General features: G+C 38.5%; 2 protein-coding genes and 1 long non-coding RNA gene across 13 annotated transcripts in view; 2 read left to right on the forward strand and 1 right to left on the reverse strand.

Moving 5' to 3' along the window:
• Nucleotides 1-3,035: 3,035 nt before the first annotated feature.
• LOC124219617 (uncharacterized) lies at nucleotides 3,036-5,723 on the forward strand. Its single transcript, XR_011177131.1, has 2 exons — nucleotides 3,036-3,742; nucleotides 3,831-5,723. It is a non-coding gene; the product is annotated as an uncharacterized lncRNA (long non-coding RNA).
• LOC124219610 (membrane-associated guanylate kinase, WW and PDZ domain-containing protein 1) lies at nucleotides 4,473-15,313 on the reverse strand. Of its 10 annotated transcripts, none has more exons than XM_069136059.1 (10): nucleotides 14,903-15,312; nucleotides 14,280-14,537; nucleotides 12,849-13,068; nucleotides 12,345-12,748; nucleotides 12,001-12,189; nucleotides 10,285-11,578; nucleotides 9,974-10,112; nucleotides 8,997-9,527; nucleotides 8,253-8,423; nucleotides 4,473-8,168 (listed from the first exon to the last, which is right to left on the reverse strand). In XM_069136059.1, exons 2-10 carry the CDS (start codon nucleotides 14,347-14,349, stop codon nucleotides 7,995-7,997), a joined length of 3,192 nt encoding a protein of 1,063 aa, XP_068992160.1. In that variant the 5' UTR covers nucleotides 14,350-14,537; nucleotides 14,903-15,312; the 3' UTR covers nucleotides 4,473-7,994. The 10 variants fall into 10 exon arrangements, 7 of the variants coding, with proteins under 7 accessions (XP_068992160.1, XP_046483362.1, XP_046483361.1 ...); XM_046627406.2 differs by having other exon boundaries at nucleotides 8,997-9,388; nucleotides 9,464-9,524; nucleotides 14,280-15,312; XM_046627405.2 differs by having other exon boundaries at nucleotides 8,997-9,388; nucleotides 9,464-9,527; nucleotides 14,280-15,312.
• A 1,937-nt stretch (nucleotides 15,314-17,250) lies between these two features.
• Nucleotides 17,251-21,293, forward strand: part of Ca-alpha1D (Ca[2+]-channel protein alpha[[1]] subunit D) — a 72,438-nt gene continuing 68,395 nt past the window's right edge. Inside the window, exon 1 of one of the 2 annotated variants that reach the window (XM_046628281.2) lies at nucleotides 17,251-17,474. The gene's annotated coding sequence lies outside the window, so the exon portion shown is untranslated. Of the gene's footprint in view, nucleotides 17,475-18,593; nucleotides 18,917-21,293 lie in introns of those variants that run through there. The other variant, XM_046628280.2, reaches the window with a different exon arrangement.

Genomic DNA, 21,293 nt, shown 5'->3' on the forward strand with positions numbered 1-21,293 from the left:
GCGCAACGATCGACACCTATAAAAACGGCGACCGATCATCGGATCGTTCTCTTGGTTTCTACCACCAGATTCGTCATCTTGTGCCGGTACAGTCTCGCGGTAAAATCCTTTTGTCTTTTGCATTTAAACTTTTCATACAACGTTACTCTGCCCAAAAGTCCAGCGAGCTTTCAGCTCCATTTTGTCATATTAATTTAAGATCTTACTCTGAGTAACTCCGTTTTTGTGACTCGAAATATTGAACTTATGAAATAAATCCAAGTTAATCAAAGTATCCAAATATATTAAAATCAGTCATTTCGTTAAATCCTCTCACCAATCTACGCTGCAAGTCATCATATCCAGATTATTCCAAGGAATCCTTGTTCTTCAACGAAGGATTATGAATACGGGTGTTAGTTAAGCAGCGCACAGATCCCCAATCGCCTTCCAGCCTTTCCAGAGTATACGTCGATTTTAAAGTGAACCCCAGTCAAGGTGTCTCGTCGCGCTTCACGATGAACCGTGTAATCGAGCAGCATTGCGCAAGCAAGTCTTGCATCGAACTCGGTAAAACCGCGAGTGCAACCCATGAAATGATCAAAAGTCTCCAGCCACCCTACCGCCCAGACGTAGCTCCCCCAGACTTCTGTCTCTTCCCCTGACTCAAACGGGTTCCTAAAGGACGACACCATGGCTCGGACCAGGCCATTCAAGAGGTCGTGATGAGGCACCTTGACTGGGATTCGCTTTAAAATCGACCTACGCTACGGAAAGGCTCGAAGGCGATTGGGGACCATTGCGCTGGTTAGCTAAGACTCCCCGCAACCTAACCCATGCGAACAGGTCCCCCTCTGTCGCTCTGTCTGGGCGGAGAAAATTCAGTCCTACTACTTTCCAGACAAACCCTGTATACCGACAATAATGAAAAATACATGTTTTAATATTGAACGCTCTATAAAAAAGCTCTGTTGCACAAAATTCGCAAATGCATTTATATGTTAATCAACGTTCAAAGTTTGATTGATATGAAATTATCCCTGTGTCAAGTATAGCTACGAAATAAACAACTGTATCATAAAATATATTACGTTATTCTTGTGAATTACAAAATTAAAAATGTTTTAATGCTTATGAAACCCAATCCAGGCCCATTTACAAGTTTTTGAACACCAAAGTAGAAATATCCTGTAAAAGTTTTAGCCAAAAAAATTAAACCGTTCTTGAAAAATCTTTAAAACTAATGTTTTTTTGAGTTTTTAAGAATTTTAAGTGGCCTCAAGAACTTTTTCCATATTTTGGCGTTAAATTTCACTCAAAACTGAACCTTTCTTATCTGCAACTTTTTTTTATATAATCAATATTTTTAGAGTTATACTTAATTGAATTTCGGACATTTTCGGTTTCCGTATATATTATAACAAACGATAACCAATTATTCAAACCGATTGGGGTTTTTTTCATGTACAAAAAAAATGTATAATCATATCTACATACCATTGAATGAAACGAACGCCATCCGAATTGAATTGTTAATTGTTGAACCATAAAATCCCAAAATTCACCTTTTTTTTTATCCGTTTAATCGCATACACCTAGAATTTCCTTCATCGTTCACCAAACACAAGAAATGTACTACAAGTAGTGTCACACACGACTCAATGATTGATGCCAGTTTCGAAATTTCCAACAGTTCCCAGGATGATTGGGCCTCGATCAGGATACTTATGAAAAAAATTTTGAAGATATTCAGAGAATCGGAAATATTCGATTCACTTCTTCCGACAGTGACGAACCAAGGACAAAATGTAGTTGAACATATCCGTCGTCTTTCCATCAGCTTTTTAAAATAAAAATTTTAAGAATGCTTAAGATAGCTGCAATTTACCGTTTACAGCAAACACGTTAATTAATTTTAACACATTATCGCATTAAACCTCTGTCTTTAAATGTAGATGTTTATCACTTTCTGCTGATGGAAAACAAATTTGACATGGCGTGGATTTCTGTAATAAAAATTCAATCCTTCCGAATACGAATTGTACTTCAAAGTAGATTTTCAAGAAATTTTATTTATTGGTTCATCTACGGGGAATTCTTTTACAGTATAAACAGTAATACATGTAACACAATACAACAATCTCCATTTCACAATTTTTATTTCTTTTTCATAGATATCTATGAAGAAGCAAACTCCAAATGCGCCAATATTAAAATAAGTGAACAATCGCGATATCAGCCAAAAATTTGTGCTTACAATTAATTTTAAAGAAAGATTCTTTACAAAACTACGATTGACAGGGTTCGTAAATCATGGTTATTTTAAGATGATTTCAACGCAGCAGCCAGTTTTTTTTGGAGATGCTGTCAAATCAAGTTTAACCAATTACATAAATATATAATATAATAATAATTTATTTTCCCAGATATAGGGGTACAAATGCGGACCCCCGCTCCGCTCACAAACATACTTACAGTCTAATTTCTTAACCTATTACAGAATTTAGCTTAACCCTATTTATACCTAGATGTAATTTTGTACAACGTTGCTCATACATCCTTTTTCATGCCCTTCTACCAATCACTTCTACTTCCATTACCTCTTCACTCTAGCGGGAAAAAAGAATGCACGTATGCCAAGAAAAAAAAATCGCTATCTACACACACACACACACTTACAGCCCACACACAGCCTCTGAGGAGCTCCGTTTCCGCAGCACTTTTCTACGATTCACCCCTGTCCCTCCCTTAATTCTCCCCAACGCATCTGAATCCCTTTCAGCCAATTTTCCCCTGCCCCTCCTCCACCAGCACCACCGCTCTCATCTCCTGCCACCCCCTCTCGAGTCCTAAACCCGAACACACCTCCCACACATGTTCCCACGTCTCTTCCTTCGCTCTGTACACGTTACATAACCTAGTGCGAATTGAACCATTTACACTTCTTACACTTTTTACACTTGGTCTAGGCCGTGTTCGTAAATTGACTGCCAGTACCAAAAATTCCCTAGGACAGAGATAGAGCTGTCCATGAACTCGGCAGCGCAAAAGAGATAAAAGATTGCTGACAGTACTGTCAGTCAATTTTCGAACACGGCCAAAGTGTAACGAAAGTCTAGTGACATTTGTAAAACGAACAGCGCCATCCGACGTCACGTCCGCTAAAACGAACGCGCAAGTGTACACTCCCCACGTAAGTATAGAAAGTGTAGCTAGCACGAACAAACCTATCTCTATCAAAATTGTGTTGATACACTAATCGTAGACGTGCGGATTGATAGAAAAACGAGTTATCGAAAAATGTTTCCAAAAATTTTCAATTATTGAAGGTGAGATTCATGTCTTGCTTTCAAGTATCAGTTTTTACGGACTTCTGTCTTTTTGTAAACAATGTTCTTCTCTGTTTTCGAATCGACACCTTTATTCCAATCTTACTAACTTCTCATGCATATTGATACTATATTGCTTGATTTCGTATCACATCATACTGTCATGTAACAATAGTCCAAATTGAAATAGATTATCCCCTACCAAGAGGGGTTTACCTTTGTCAGGCCACAAAACAAAATAGAAGAAAGGGGAAAAATATAACCCACATTTGCGATTACAATATTGATAGCTTTATTGTATGCCACAATAAATTCCTATGTGCAACTGGCTGATTTGAAGATGCACGAAATTATAATTCATGACAAACATGATATATCTACATTATGAAGTTAACTTATCAGTCCATAATGATAGAATGTGCAGTGGAGTGAAGGTGCGTATTAAAGTTACATACAACAAGGCTTACGAAAAATATGTCTGTTGAATGCAGGTATACACATAAAAATATTTATTCTTTTCAGAACAGTCTCAAACTCGCAGGCTTAAAGTAAAATCTTACTAAACTGAAATTAATGTGGACTTAATTTATGGTAATGCCGCTGTACTGCTAACTCTAAGCTCCTTCAATATGAATTTATATCCATACATATGCTGATAATCTAGGATATTATAATTGTAAAGCCAATTTTATTCGCGCGATGTAAATCCACTAAAATTTTTTGCACTTAGTTTTGTATTTCTTAATTTCAGAAGGAATTGATTAAATTTGCTGCATAGCTTTTGCCAAATTTACAAATGACAACTCTCGATCTGCACATCTCAAGTATTAATACAACTCTTATGTAATGTTGATCTAAAAAAGGAGTTCTCTCGCAATTAGCTCTTATGAATGTGAGAACTTGATCTTTCTTATTATGCCTATCGTCGACACTAAAATCAATGGTTACTTCCAGCAGACAGTGGATTTTTCCTTATCAAAGGAATACGAATCTACATAATGTAATGCAATACCAAGATGTCTAGTTTGAAGTTGTGCTATGCCATTATCTACAGTTGAAAATTTGATAAGATTCTGGAACACCAGGAAAACTTTTAGCATTTTTCCTCAATTGTTTTAGAGTACTGATTTCAGGGGGAAATATCTGAACTCTAACATTAAAATATTGATTTCCGAATTTTTTATGTATGACTTGGTCCCATTATTTCTGAATGTAACAATGATGCAAACCCTATCTTATTATTAGAGTTTAAATAATAGAACCCGTAGTGGCTGTTATATGGTCTCAATTTAGCCTAGCAACACAGTGGATCGCACAGGCTGCGGGAAGAATGAATAAAGGATATATTTTAAGCCACACATATCATCACTGCGTTTAAAAATAATCATGCGTTTTTTTCTGGACCTCTGAACAATGTAGATTGGCAGTATTGAATGATTGTGTGACCCTTTGGTGTAACTTCGATTGTTTGACAATTTGCAATTTCATATCATTTTCATTATTTACCCAATCAGAAGGCTTATTTGTTAAAATTGCAGCTGAGCATGAAAGGAAAGATAGCTTTGTTTTTGTTTATGGAAATTAACAATTGGCATTGGCAATAATAAAAACTACAGCTATAATAGCTGCTGAGATAGTGAATAGGTCAGAATAATCATTCTTGGACATAATGACATGTCTAAAGTACGAAAATGCCAAGTAATGAAAGTTACACAATCTATTTCAAAATCTACAAATACAATCTTTAACGAACTTCTTCCTAGCCATACATTTACCGCTTGTGCCAAAAGATGCATAACTTTTACCTGCACAGGCCTAACGGACAAATCATGTGAACCAAACGTAGTATCTATTTTGGCGTTAGGTGGTGACCATGTGGCTCAAAAACGGCACTTTTAAGAGACATTGACCGTACATGAAGACAATATAGACTTATGTCTAACCATGATAGTTTAAATAGGCATGTGCAATATGGCGTGTTACTCTGTCACATACTCACGTACCATGTTCTTATGTATTCAAATGTGTTTATACAGTTTGAGCCTTACCAAACCTTACAATTGGGTGCAATACACTGAAGTCTAACCGCTTTGTTTAATCTGATCTGCATTTGGGTAGACTATGTTAAACCAATAGAGACTGACAAATGTGGGCCTTTCCTTTGGCTACATGTCTGTAATATGCGTTGGTAGTCGCGTGGCCTGCCCTCATCTAATTCTTCTTTACCCATTCTCATACAGATGAGAAACTCGTGTACCCAATCGAATGCCCAACAAGTTGAATCAGCACAGCGTGTAACACAGCTCGTGCAGTAATGTTATCGAATAACTCAGTCATACCCCGTTTCCAAGGTTTGCAAAGATTTATCTTACCCAATAATCTAAATGCTATACAGATAAGGCATTTCAAGGCGTGTGTCCGTTTCAAAAATCAAAAGACGCTAAGACATAGCTTTTGTCACACATCCGCTATTGTTTCAGTACGTTTTGGTTCCTATACCAGGGCTGGCCAAATAATATCTTTACTTGAGCTACCAAATACATAGATAAACTTAAGGTGAAATAAAAATATGTATGTATCATATCCGCTCATCAGTTGCACAGGTAATATCCATATTACATTATTATATGTGCATGCTATAGCTTTCTATCAGCTACGACCGATCCGGTGAATACTTTTCTGTTTTTTACTTTGTGGAGAATTTAGTAAAATATGAAAACATTATAACCATGTTCAAAATCTACCGATGTGAGCATCAAACACATCAAAGGCACAATTTTATGAAACTATCACAATATTTTAAAGGCTAAACAACGCGTTCTCGGTAGCAGAAATTTAATCACACTTTCATTCGATCGCGTAGTACAATTGAATTGCAAGTAACAATGTGAGCAAGCTGTAACCAGATCAAAACTGTAGGGTGAACATAATTTATAATGAGATGGCCAGTCACTTATTAATTAGGATACTTAAATACTATGTCGGTGATCTCAACCCTATGATATAAATTATGTTTGCATCTAATTCCACACTAGACTAATAGATTAAGTGGATTAAAGCCAATCCATGTTAAATTTTGTTCAACTTTAATCTCTTAAAAAAATGAAACAAGTTAATGCAGTCCTAAAGTATTACACTGCCAACGGTTGTTTCTATCTTTGTCTACCATGTAACATTGATTATAAAAAATTAGATTCTTCACTGATTTTCACATGCGCCAGCGATAAGTAACAAATTCAAGACTTGTTTCGACGTATACTGAAGGTACAATTTGAAGGATTGAATCAGTATTTAATAAATAATTGTTGTCACAATTGCTGCTTTTCTATTTGCTGGCATTGTCTAGGACTTTTTGTTATAGCACTAGTCTGCAACACTGTGAGGGGAGAAGCGAGAGCGGCGAGAATAGCAACAAGTAAAGACCCTCAAAGAAGAGTCTAGCAAACATCAGATTGCCTTTTCGATTAAATCGCAGTTTTTGCAGCGGTTCTTAGGTAATTTGAAATCTCCAGTATCATACTGCCAACATTGGGCTTGACTGTCGCTACGCTTAAGGCAGCAGCAAACCCAATTTTTTTAGTTGCCAATTTATTTTCGACAACCCATCACTTTCTGTAATATAGCTGTGATGAGATCAAATAGATAAACTGTATGTTCATTAGTGCCGCTATGATGACATAAACTGGCCTTTGTGATATTTAAGAAGATACAAGTCGGCTTTGGCTCCGTCTTTGTTATTCTTCATCATGGAATTTATGCTTTGTGAATGTATACTAGAGTGTTGCACAAACGAAAAAATTTGCGAATGCTCATCGTGGCACCATCTGAAAAGTTTGTTTGAGTTGAAAGACAGATTCTCTCCAGAGGTGAGCGTTTTAAGTTATGTCTAAGATGGCGCTCATTCGACTTTTCACTTTTTTAGTAAACTGAAAAATCGAATAAGCATCATCTTGAACATAACATACAACGCTCATGTTACGGTGGAAATTTACAAATTATTTTTTCCTGAAGCACCCTAACCTTATATAGGTATAGAATCAGCGATTAATGCTGTTGTCTATATCGCTATATCGGACATGTGGTACAAGCTTTTCCTGTGATTAAAACTGACATAGAAAGTTGCTCGACTCATGATTTCTAACCATTCAACCGGGTTGTCAAGAGTTTGTTTGGGTTGAAAGAAAGATTCTTTCAACAGATGAGTGTTGAACATTACGTTTAAGAAATCGCGCATTTAATTTTTAACGTTTTCTAAAAAAAAAAATGTTAGACATAATGTAGAATGCTCATCTTTGGAGAAAATCCTTCTTTCAAACCAAACAAACTTTTCAGAGGGTACCACGAAGGAAATTTGCAAATTAGTTCTCGCGCAACACCCTGTACACATATGTATATGCATATCGTCAGTCACGCGTATGTCCACCTATGGAGATAGATTCTGACCGATTGCAGACCACCGGTGTTTTCTGCTACCATCTGTTCAAGCCTCCGAAAACGATGTTGATGACTTTCAACAGGTCCATAATTGTACACCACTAATATATACGTTAGACTTGCCGCATCATGGAGTCGTGTTTGCTGGACTCTCTCTTAAGAGTCTTTAGGAGCAAGTTGATGTCCAATGATTATAGTGCTCAACCTGATCTCTGATTTTCTTCAATTTGCGAGTACACATGTATTCATTCTTCATATATTCATGTCATACAAATGAGGTGGAGCACCGACAACAGAAGGCATCTGGCAACCTCGTTTGACCAACAGTCGAACGGATGGTCCACCGTTGCGAATGATCTCGATTGCTTCCGTGTGTGTCATGTTCTTCGTGTTTATACTGTTTATTTCAATGATTTGATCACCAACCTATAATTATCATTTCTCAATCTTAGTATCGACAAGGTATAAGTTACGCCGTGAACGGTTGATAGGAACCAAACCATTACTCACCCTAAGCCTGCTGTCGACTGACGCCGGCCCGTTCTCCGCAATTTGTAAAACGAATAATGGCATGTTTTGGAATTCTCGTCCACCTCGGATACTAAATCCAAACCCTCGAGTACCCCTTGTCAACTCGACAGCATGGTATTGTCCGCCATCACCATCTCCGGCTGTTTCATCCTGTGAATAATTAGATTTTTCATTTCTATTTTTTTACCCATACGAATGCTTGTGCTTGGGTATGGTTGGAAGAAAGAAGGAACCTAGAGAAATTAGAAACATACTGTGAATGTTTCTTGAAAGAGCCATGTGGTCGCTCTCTCCGCTAACGCATGCACAACTTTTGGTTTGCAGCATTTGTCCGCTATGCTAAGCTCAGATAACAGTTGTGCTAGTGTTGGCGTAGGGTATTGCTTGCATGGCTCAGAAGGGGCCCTTTCAAGAGACATTTACGGTATGACATGGCATCTATATAAAAACAAAAAAATATATATAAAGTAATAAATATCTCACATCAGATTCACAGAGGTGGATAAAGAAGAAAATCAACTACTCACGTCAAGTGTTCGTTCATACCCGTTTTGTTATGCGTCATACAATAATACACACATTAGCCGAAATCTTCTTTAGCGTAGAGGCAGTTTAGTAAAAAGTGTGAAGGCATAATATTTGAAATATATTTTCGTGTATAGTTGCACAGACGTTCATCTTAGACAGAATGCGACCGTTTGGAAAAAGAGAGGAAATACTCACTTTTTGTGATAACGACATAGTACTGCAACAATCATCCAAGGGATAACCTATTGTCAGTGTCACAGAGTAACCCGAGTCTTTTATCAGATTGACTATGTCCTTATGGCATACGTTAGTGATGTCGACATGATTAACTGCTAGAATGTGATCCCCAACATTCAATTGGCCGCATCTTTCCGCGGGTGATTCTTCAATAATCCTTCCAATTGTCGACCCAGCCTTGTTCAGTGAGGATATAATAACGAATCCAAAACCCTCGTTCTCCAGGCGCGACACAGTTATGTCGTATGGATATTGTACATTTTGGTGACGATCATAGGACATATGGAGGGTCTCCTGAACGTTGATGCGACGTCGAATACCGAGTGTTACTCGGCCATTCTGCGCTGCCGCTATCATGAGTTGAACAACGTGATGATGCGAAGAATTCATTACACTCTCCCCGTCTACTGACATTATCAAGTCACCTGTTATCAATCGATTGTCTAGGTCAGCGGCTCCACCTGGGACGATATGTCCAACCGAAACCTGCTAACCATAATACGATCAGGTTTATGATTAGGCTTTGAATCGAAAAGCATTTAGCAGCATGACACTGAGACTGCATACAGATTTGTATATCGAAATACTGCGTACACTTTGAAAATGGTTAAAACCCTGTATAGTCTACCCTTAGAGCATATACTACTGGAGGTAGCTTCGCATGTACAGAAAGTATAGCGGTAGAGTAAGAGAGAGAGAGAGGTATATGTTGGTTATGATCTGTCTCTTTCTCCCAACGAAATGCAAAGTGAGAAAGATGGAGTAACGTAAGTTCGCAAGGTGGATGGGATGGGTGGCTCTCTCCAGTACTATATGCTCTAAGAGTTTACCACAGTTGTTTCAACATCAACTTGATTGCCCTAATATAATGCAATTGACCAAAAATAAGAATTCTTGTATGAAAATTGCATGTGCATGTCTGACGAATAACCAACCTGTGATCCTTCCTCTGTACCCCCGACTATTCGAAAACCAAATCCAGTATTTTGTCGCACGAGTGTAACCAGCATTTCGACCCATTCGATACCTGGTGTTACAGGGCAAAGTAATTCACTCCCGTATTGCTGGTGGTACCTGATTAAAAATAATTAATGAAAGTTACGATTGCATAATATAGAATGCTGTATTGTTGGTTTAAAGTTTGGGTACGGATCAAATGATATTGACAACGGATTGAATATAGATAATGTGGATATTTGGATCCATGTTGAATACAAGATCGAATAGTAAAAATTAATTCAAGTACCTGGCAAGGGGACCTGAGTGTGGTTGTTCGTGCTCAAAGCTCGTTGTCTCCTTACGCTTTTCCCAAATCTCGCCAGTGTCAACATTTTGTTCTTGGCCAATGCCATAGGGATGGTAATCAAACTGTTGTTCTGTGTATTGTCGTTGCGATTGCACCAGGTACGGCTCTTCGTAATTGTATTCTACAATTCGTCCACCATTCTGCTTGTGCAGTGATCCATCGAGACGAGGAATATCGACAGAGTATACATCAGTCCTTGATCCACCTTTGTCAATTTGGCTATCCTCTTTCGTGGCGCCCCAACATGGCTTGTCCGAACTTCTACCTGGTTCATCATCCAATTTGGCAAGAGCAGCAAAGGTCTCGGGTAAGTGCATGGTTAAATTCCCCCTGTACAGCGTGTCCTTGTAGTTCACAGGCTCACTTAAGTCTGCGTATCTATAACGGTGACCATTTATGGAATTGGAATCCACCCGAGTCTCGGTGGACCAGCCCAAGTTGTCTATTTCGGTGCTGGCAGTGGTGGGAGTCTTTGGCCTATGCCCCGTCGTTCTTGTATCAACTAACGGAGTCTTTGGCCTACTTGGCAGAATGGTCTTTGATAGCGTACTATAGAGGTCAGCAGTCGGTGTTTTGCTCCTGAATAGTTCTGCCGAATTTCTCTCCTTCTTATCCTTAATCCTGTGGGTTCTCTGGACATGGATAAGGGCTTCTTTGTTCCTTGGGCAATCCTTGAGCACTTGCACAACCTCTGAATGGCACATGTTTCTTACATTTGTCACATTTATATCAACCAATATATCACCTTCCATCAAATTTTTACAGCGCTGCCGGTCCAAGATCTTTTTCACTTTCTGTCCATGTGCCGAGTCTGCTATCGTGAAACCGAACCCCATTGTACCTTTTACAATCAATATGCTAAGAAACTCGGGCTTGGCAGGTGTTACCGGAGGCTGTTGTCGTTCCTTGTAAGGTCTAGATTCGTCTTCTCCGACTTCTTCATCCCCCTCATTATTTTCCTGCTGTACATCTCGTCCCACCATATATTCATCGCCATTGTCCTCATTCACACTTTCTCCCAGTAGTATGTCTGTACTATTTGGCCGCTTTATGGTTGTAACTTTATCAGAAATACAGAGATCAGGCATAGAATTGACGGATGTGGTTGCCAGATTTTCACTGTTCGATATCTTATGTACTGGTAACAGGTTTCCGTCGACATAGTTGAAACGATCATTAGAATGCATACTAGGATTAATGTCCATGTAAAGTGTTGGATCCTCAATCGGTACATCTGGGGATAAATGGTAGGCAGCTGATAATAGGTTGTATATGTAGAAACAATTGTATCATTGATAGAACTTTAAAGACAGGCAGCTTTACGGACCTTATGGTGCTAGACAAAAGTGAGTAAAGGGCATGGTCCAAATTTCAGGTAACTGCAATTACTCACTTACATTACAAAAGATTTTAACCAACGGTAAGTGCAGTTATTCCCAGGCCCATCCAGGCACCTTGGTGCATCACAAGTATTCGCTTTGGGCTGACTGTCCTTAACGTTCTTTGGCCAATGCTTGTACTCATGGGCAAATGCAATATTTGTATAATTTATAAATCATGTATGAATCACTTATATTGCTGAACTGAACGTGACTACAATTGACACAGGCTGACATCACGGAAAAATTGTTTTATTTATTATGTACACCAACTCACCTGGAGCATTGACTGCTATTGTGGTCACCACTTCAGTATTGGGATCGTTTGGATCAAAGGGCAGTGGGTAGCCACGGCATACCTCGATAGTGACAGTCTCCCCACTCGAAATAGATTTGAACACGTTTACCATTTCGTTGTGAGTATATCCAAGAACACAGGTTTCATTAACATAAACAAGAACATCGCCTTAAAAAAGAAGATGCCAATAGGCTGTTGTCAGATGTGGATGAATATATCGTAGCTGTGTAGTATCGCAGTCAAAAATAATAAAATAATAATAATAATAATAATAATAATAATAATAAAAGATTCGTGATAGGATAAATTCTGGACCCTCTTACCAGTCTGCAGCTTTCCATCTATCCAGGCTGGTCCGTTTGGCACGACACTTTTTATCTGAAGGAATTCTTCAATAGTGTCATCTCCACCGACAATAGTGAAACCCAGTCCTCTGGTACCTTTCAGCAGCGTACTACGTATTCTTAGCCCCTTTAATTTATCAGGGTTTCTAGTGAATACTGAACTTTTACAGTCTGTCACGCCCTGCTGAGCCCGTTTGGCTTGGAGTACTGGGTTCTCGTATTGGGTTCGCCGATTCACATGGTCGATAAAGTAGGTTCCGTACAAAGTATCATCTATTTTTTCCCACCCATAAGGTAGCTCGTCATCTAAACATTCTTCTAGGGAACGTTTTTGAAATTTGGACAACCTTGGATCAAGCCAGTGCGACGTGCCGCTGTTATGACTTGAATAATATACGGTAATAAGTTGACTAGCATCCTATTTGAGGAAACCATATGCAATATATTTTTACAAAATTTCTCACAACCTTCAGTATTACTTACTCGATAAAATATACTTCTCCAGTGTCAGTGTAGGCTTTCTCCCAATTGGATGGAAGGGGTCCTAATTCATCCTCAGATGCACGATCTTGGTTGTTATGCTCTTGGTCTAGATCCCTTGTAGTCTGGCCAGATCCTGTATTATAGAGATAACTTGGAGGTACCAGATGAATCGAACCATTTGCATTCCCAATTTTTTGAACTTCTTTGTCGCTACAACTGCCTATTGGTAGAGAACACAAACTATAATAATTTGAAATTGAAAATCCAGAAAAGACTCACTAATTACAGAAATGTTATTAAACGATTTTGCCAAAATAAATTATCGTTGAACAGCTCTAAGACAGAATGCATCATCTTTGTGGCTGTTACAAGAATAACTCACCAAATGAGATAAACATACGCATTTCAGGTGATATAATATAAAGAGTTGAAAAATTTAACCACTTACGGATCATTTTCAATTTTAATATTAGATGGGATGCGCATATGAATAATGTATTCGAAAAAACACTAGGTATTTTTTATGCGTTTTAGCAAATTGAGACGTGCAGCTCCATTTGTTTTATACGCTATTTATCATATACTTTTTAACAGTATCACAAACTATGGTTTAATCGTTTGGGGGAGGGGCTTATGAAAACACTATGGCTCCATTAGTTAATCTCCAACAAAGAATGATAAAAAAGTTACTCAAAATTATCTACTTCAAACCTTGCTTAATCCCTGTAATTTTTATATTTCAAAAATATTATTTTTAAATACAAGAATGTGGAAGAGATCTACCTCGCATCAGTTTTCAATCAGGTGCAAGGAAGCAACTTGCGCCAGTTCGACAAGTTACGAGAACAATCTACAAAAACAACCCGAAATATATGGTTGCTGAATATTTCAGCTTGTCATCTAATAATCTAAAAACTCTAAAAATTAAGACATGTACTGTAAAAAGAATGATTATGAAATGGCTAAATGAAGAGTGCATGCTTTCATAGCTTGATTATATGGGCTATCCGAAATCATTTATTATGATTATTGTTATTATTGTTATTATTTACTATTACTTTTGCTATTGAGAACCAAGGGTAATCAACTATGCTCTCTCTATCATTGTTTTTAAAATAGGTATTCATTGGCATGTTCTTCGTCTTTGTTCTATTTGTCTATAAAAATATTATTGAATGTATTTTTCATATGCCTATATGTATGTACGCGTGTGTATGTACGTATGTATAATTGTATTATTTCTAGTTCATACCCATGTACAGACGGTGTTTCATCTCTGTGAGATTCAGAGTGTTTACATTGTATTACTTTGAATTTTGACGAATAAATTAAAATTGCAATTTTTGTGAATGATACTGATTTGTCAACATGGACTACCAAAGTCTATAAAGGAGTTAGTAAGTCAGTAAATAATAGTTGGATTATTTTTACCGCAGTCAAAACCATCGTTGGAAAGAGCTGTGTTGCTTTGGGCAGCCATCTCGTGTTTTCTACCTAGCATATGATAGCGAGTAGCAATTATGCCTTTCTGATGTTTTTTAGGTACTGAGTGTTATCAGCCAAAACTGGTAGTTCCCTGACATCTCTTGGCCATATTCGTTGTTCTTGATGAATCAGCCAGATCCTTGCTCATAAAAGTCAGCATCGCCGTATTTCTTTCATTGTCATAGGATTTCCGTTACGATATATCTATTTCAAATGCATTTTTGCACAATAAAAAGAAAATGCTTGCAGACCCGGATTGAAGTCTTTCACAGCTCGGTTGAATTCGTATGTACAATTGTGGAAACAAATTAAAGCAAGACTAACATTTCGATTGTAAGTACAAAACTCTGCAGGCATTGATAATTATTTGTCAAATGAAAACTAAGACGAAATAATTGAAAATTTTTCCGCACAAATTGAATGGACTTATTTCAAGCTATCGTTCGTGAAATTTACACAGACGTGGAGATGGTAGTGAGGAAATTGCGAGGCGAACGACTATTGAGATTGTGACAAATAACATACAAGTGTCAAATAAATCAAGCCAAATTTACTAAGGTTAAATCTACCTCCGCGAAATTGATTATTCAGAACAAATGCTTGTATGCTTGTTTCCAAATATGTGATCGACAATCTCATTTGTGTTGTTGTTGTTGTTGTTGTGTTGTTCCTGCTGTTGTTGCTGCTGCTGCTGCTGCTGTGGTGGTGGTTCTTGTGTCCCACTTGCCCAATAAAAGAGATTTGTTGATTTCTACAGTATGGCTACTCCCTATCGGTCTCCCCTTCCACAATGCAATAATATCCCTACTGGTTTGCTGAACAACGAGGGAACAAATATTTCCAAAATGAATCACACCGAAATCTTAGAACCGAGCCAGAGTAGACACGGTTTAGTACTCATCGCATATAAACAGCACTTGTTCCAGAGATATCGGGATTTGGGGTAAAAACATGAAAAGCAAACTCATTTGAAGAGAGAAGCACGGACAACGAACCTGTTGTCCGAAAATACTCGTTAAGTAACCGGTAGTTCCTATAGGTAGCGCTGAAGTCCCAAGAAAATGTAGGGCGTTGACTGGAAGATTGCTAGACAGGTTAGCAACGGTTATCATTTTAAAGCAAGGAAGAGGGCACGGGGGTGACGGCAGTGCCCTACAGTCAACAACCTGCTAATGGATCTTACCATGTAAATTTAGTCTGCAGGATAAAAAATGTTTATACCGCAGCTCCGCCACTGGCCTATATCTATGACTCTTCTACTTTTAACTGTTCCCTTGTCCCCCGCCATGGGGCCGATAGAAAAGAGAAAGGAGTACTCCCGACATATCTCTTTGCTGTATATGTTAGCTTCAGGGGCCGGATTCCGAACATCAAGCGAGTTCGAGTTAGTGAGTTCTACGGTTTTTAGTTCTGAACATCTATTTTTCTCTCCTTTCTTAGCTATCGCCCTCTATCAACAGCATGTGCCACTTCGTAATAATATTTAACATCGATAAGCTCTGTACCGACCGTGATGTTCATTAACCATCGACTATAATAATAGTATGGAGAGCGGAAAACCGTAGAACTAATTCGAACTCGCTTGATGTTCGGAATCCGGCCCCAGCAACGGCTTCAGTGCCCATTATGGGAGGAGTGCTCATAGTGCTCAGTCTATTGTCTATCCTTTAAGTGTATAGGTGGGGATGGGTTTCTTGTTGAAGCTCAAAAGTTTTGGAAATTGGCCGCAAAGTTAGAGCGCTGCAATCTCGTAGTACCCCAACGTAAACAAGCCCTTGTAATATTAGAGCACGCTTCAAGTAGCGTCAGCGATTGCTGTCGTGTGGTCATAAAAATTGACTTGGTTCCGATAAAAAATGTACCGTAATTTTGTTTGTTTGCTATGTTTTTGATTATAAAATATAAAACTAATTTCAAATACAAGTGCTGTTCTGATTTATTATAGCGTTTACGAACGTTTTTGAACCCTAATAAATAACATGAATTTTGAACTCCAAGGTTACATTTAATTTTTACTTACTTTATTCTATACAGATTTCAACATATTCACAAACTGAATTTGTTGACGAACAAAATTGGTGAACTACTACACATTGAAGAAATCTAAAAGAAATAGGTTAGGTGTTTATTACTACTACTAGATTACAGCGCCTCTGTACTAATGGTAGGTTACCGAAACACACTCCGGGTCAATACAAGAGCCATGATCTTCAGTCAACATCAACCCCCTAACACTGCTGGGTATACCGAGTCCCCGTTAATGTACCTCGCCACTACGTGGCGTTAGTAGTCAACTGCTCACGATGCCGTCCCTATTGGTTATACGAAGAATGGAAACTACGCAGAAAGCAGATTAATGAGGGTTGGGGAGTGGAAGGAGTAGATCAGACGACTTCTAGCACGTAGTGGCGGGAGGCATTAACGCGGACGCCCTGCTGTAAGAGAATCTAGTCCAGGGTCAGGGGGCTGGTCAACACCAGTAATTCCAGAGCAGCCCCCTAACACACGCTGCTAAAAGTGGTTCGCAATATATCCCTCGATTCTGCCGCCAATCTCCACCATTAGTGGCACTAGTAGTTGTCTGACAGGCTTGCGTGCGGTCAGCGAGGGCAGCGAGCGTTTCAGAAGTCTACTAGCGCCACGTAGAGGAACTACAAAACGAGGACAAAAAGCGTAAAATTTTTTAGTATACGAGCAGTGGTGAGTGTCAGGGGCTGTTCCAGTGTGCGACGTATGGTTCGTGGTTGATTAACGGCAACTATGGTCGCAGGGGTGAATAGCAGTTCATCGAAACGACGCCAGATGACGCTCGTGTCATAGGCGCAAGTATCGTAGATTTGGTGGAAAGGGCGCGGACCTACCCTGTTGTAGCTGTTACGAGTTTACGAGCCTTGCCATGGCTCTGCCGCCGGTCAGTCGGAGAGCGACGACACTTTAACTAGTCGCATTCGGGCATTGATCCCTTGCTACCGCCGCGAATTGTTGATCTAATATTGTGCGATGTCTTTGTTTGCATTTTATGTACACCCACCCAGTGATCTAAGCGACTCAGCAATTAATTATATCATTTGAACCACGACAAGCCCTCGTTTCATCAAAGGTTCTCGCTTCAAAATTGTGCAGCCCCAATTATCAGTATAAGTATGTTGTGTGCATGAAGTCGAACATTTGGTTTTCCTATCAAAGAGACTAACGAGCGAACAGACGGGTAGAAAGAGTGAAAAGATAAATTCAGAGAGGAATTGATTGATTCGTGTGTCGTACTCGATTTTGTATCAATGTCACTGCAATTGGTGTTTATGGTATCATTATCGTTATATTCTTGGCGTTCTTGTTCTCGCTCCATCTGTTTTTATTGATATCGACGTGAGCAACTAATTCTGATGCTTTTCTTTTATTAGATTATCGTTAGTTACACTAGCAATAAAATCATTTCTATCCACAACACCACCATCACTGTTAATTCTATCAATACTGTCGCCGTTCTTATTCTTGTTTTGTCCCGTTGTTGTTATCGTTGTTTTCATTATCATCATCATCGTCGTCGTCGACGTCGTCGTCGTTGTTGTTGTGTTGTTGTTGTTGCTATTGTTATTATAATCATCATTATTATTACCATTATATGCATAATGATATGTTTTGAAAGCAATATTATGTTCGTTCCCATCTGAAGAACATGTTGTTCATAGCAAAAGAAATCCTGGCGAAGGATGTCACTTGAATCCAATTTGGAAAGGTCACTCGCGGACCTCGAAGTTTTCTCATTATTATCACATTGAATAGAATTTATTTTTTAGACAATTGTTCTCAATCAATGTTAGCCACATTTAGTGATACGTATCTGCTCCTGGAAGCATTCTGCAGGGAATAAAATTCTTTACAGAAGTGTCCAGTGAGAGAGATCGGGATCCCGAAATGTCTCGAAAGTTATAAGCTTCGAATATTTGAAAGTTAAATTTACGTAAACATTCATCTTTGAACATCTCTAGTGGCTAAACCATTGATTTTACACTGAATATTAGAATTGCGCTTTTTTATAGAGTCAAATGATTTACATAAATGTTTCTAAAATCAAGTTCACATTTTTAAACGCAGCTGATTCTGAGTAATAAGAATTTAAAAAAGACATAAACCATTTCGCTTCCATATTATTTAATCGAGGGTACTTCGAATTCCGAGAATGACCTTAGACAATTGTTTAAAATATAAGCGACATTCTCCAGCGGGGATTTCTTTTGCTATGAACAACACGTTTTCCAGGTGGAAACTGAGAAGATATGTTGCTTCGATACATAACACTACCTTGATATACGAGCAGCATCAGTGTCTATTTGATATTGATGGGTGATCTAGAGTGTGCAGTGTATTACTTTCATCTCGGCAAAGTGTCTCGATCTAGTTGCGTTTTTTTTATACTGTGTATGTAGTATGTGGGTGCGTGCGGTCGTCCGTAGATCTCTGCGCGATCGGTCCATGCGCTGTATCTGCACACGCGGTTATTAAACCGAAAGGTGAAGTGTTATATTTGGATATGTGCCGAGTAAAGCAGCCAGACAGCTCTACACATGGTACTTGTCTTGTCGGTGAGCTATAAAAATGCGGTGAGTTTTTTAATAATTGTAGAAAAAGAGGATTGATGTCACCAAACTAAACCCAAAAACTTATGTGAATTCCGATTCACCAATTACCCTCATGAACGGTAAATGTCAGCGGTTTTGAGGAAAAATAGGGCCTTTTCACATGAGCATAATCAATCCGGTTTTTTTTTCTAGTCTCCAATCTCACGGATCGATAGGCCAGTAAAAATTACACATAGTTCATATTGCCAAGACTTTCAATTTCTTATATTAAGTAAAATTATTTGACATGCAAATTTTTAAAGGTATAATTGCTCTCAATACATAACTGGCGTTACTTTCTACATAGTTTACTGATTGAAATTTCAAGACGAAAAAAAAACTTTCAGGGAACGTTCGCTGTGTAAGATATAAAATGCATCACAAAGCTCAAGGTAAAATACTTGTATGGCGCGAAATAGTATATTGTGTAACAAGGAGGCAAACTCGATATTTTCGGACCATTGCCTCCTTGTTGCACAAGATTTTTTATAAACCACTGGCATGTTTTCCTCGCTTTTAGATGCCTCCGAACAGGGAGTAAAGTAGTACTTTCAAGTCCTAGGTAGTAAAAACGACTTTTACTCGCTCCTCGGATTCTCAGGGCTTAAAAGTGGAAGTTGCTTTTTTTTTGGTCTTTGGGACGCGTGGTTCGGTTGAGTTTGGGTTGAATGGTATACGAGCCCATGGGATATGTCCTGTAAGGTGTGATGGATCTGTCGGGGTATTATGGACCCCGTGGGGTCTGACTGATAAAATAAAAGTTCCACATACGTGCCAACTTCCCGAGCAGAGAAGCTCGGAGAACATGGCAGGGGGTATATAAAGTATCGTGTGCACCTCGGGAGTAAGCCATTTTAAGGCCTCGGGCGATTTTTTCAGTACGAGTCGTAGCCGAGCGCGCGAAGTGTATATAGCGACTCGTACTCAAAGAATCGCCCTCGGCCTTAAAATGGCCATTTTACTCCCTTGGTGCACAATCTACTATTATACAACAAGAGTATGTTACGAGTTTTGTTAGGAATCACGAAATTGAGTTCAGGGTAGCATACTGTCAGATTTGTTTGCAACAGCGGATGCGCGCAATACAGAAAAGGCCAATTTTCACTCTTTAAGTCCTAGGACTTAAAAGTGCTCTTCTCAGTAATTCGCGCATATGCATTCGCAAAATCACACGACCGTCGTAGAAACGGGTACTTTGTGTACAAAAAACACGCATGGAAAATTTCGTAAAACTTGCTCGCGTTGTAGAAAATAATTTTCAAGGCTGCGTGATTACTTTCGCACAAATTTTACAAATCTACGCCTGCAATGCAGAATCTGAACAATAGTTTTTTTTTGGAGAAAATCAATAAATGAAATTCTATTTAAAACTTACTAATTATACCTAACATGAACTTTCTATGTAATTTTTTTACTATGAAGTGGAGGCCACGACGTTCGGTTCACGGATTTTCTTCAAACCTTGTGCTCTTTTAGTAGTCCATTGGGACAACATAATATGCAAGTAGTAGGCCGTATTACTGAGTCATTTTCACGAAAATCGCAAGAGAGGTTTTATGCGTCGAATATGTATAGGTGTGTTGTCGTCATCAGTATGAGATGACAGCGGCCGAGTGGTTCGCCTTCAAGCTTTGTGATCGCTGGATAGAGTCCCACTCACATTTGAAAAATATTTTTATTTATCTTTCAACACTGGTCATATTTTTTCATATACGTACAATTCAATGGTAATATAATGAAAAATTATGTGTATTTGCATAAATTTTTATTGAATTTCCAATCTTATATGGCTGTTTACTAAGTGTTATTACTCTACTTACAATCGGGTAAGGTACCCGGAACTGCTTTGACCTGCAGACAGAGACAGGTCACAAAGGACAAGGGGAGTGCCATGCTTGGAAAGCCCAAATCAAACATCGATAAATAAAGGTGTAAATAACTATACAATAATACAATGAGTAGAATATGTCAAAACATAAGGGTAATGCATATGCAATTAATCGTCGGATGTTACTTCGGTATTACACGTTGCAGGATGATATTTGTCTTAGAGACACGGAGACAGAAATTAAACCGGCATCTACTACATCGAATTAATGCAATTTTTCCGTATGCACAAAGAATCTTCAGAGTTTCTATGGAAAGCAAATCTTGTTGACATGTTGAAAAGTTTCACTTTCTTCCGATAAGTTGAATGCAAACCATTTCTAATGCAACATCTCTCTAAATATCGATGCTGATAATTGGTGATGTACGATAGAATATATTTTAATAGCATTTTCACGAGAAGCAATTTCTCGTCCGTTTTCAATCAAATATGAACAGTTTTGAAGACGCTTGA

Source organism: Neodiprion pinetum, chromosome 5, assembly GCF_021155775.2.
Source record: "Neodiprion pinetum isolate iyNeoPine1 chromosome 5, iyNeoPine1.2, whole genome shotgun sequence".
Taxonomy (NCBI): domain Eukaryota; kingdom Metazoa; phylum Arthropoda; class Insecta; order Hymenoptera; family Diprionidae; genus Neodiprion; species Neodiprion pinetum.

What these genes read in the sequence shown, in the direction of transcription:
- LOC124219610 (XM_069136059.1), bottom strand. Translation starts at nt 14,349, where the DNA reads ATGCTAGGTAGAAAACACGAGATGGCTGCCCAAAGCAACACAGCTCTT. An exon ending in GGAGAAGTATATTTTATCGA is followed by an intron (nt 12,749 to 12,848) that starts GTAAGTAATACT and finishes ATATTATTCAAG; the next exon opens with TCATAACAGCGGCACGTCGC. An exon ending in GTACAGAGGAAGGATCACAG is followed by an intron (nt 9,528 to 9,973) that starts GTTGGTTATTCG and finishes TATTATGGTTAG; the next exon opens with CAGGTTTCGGTTGGACATAT.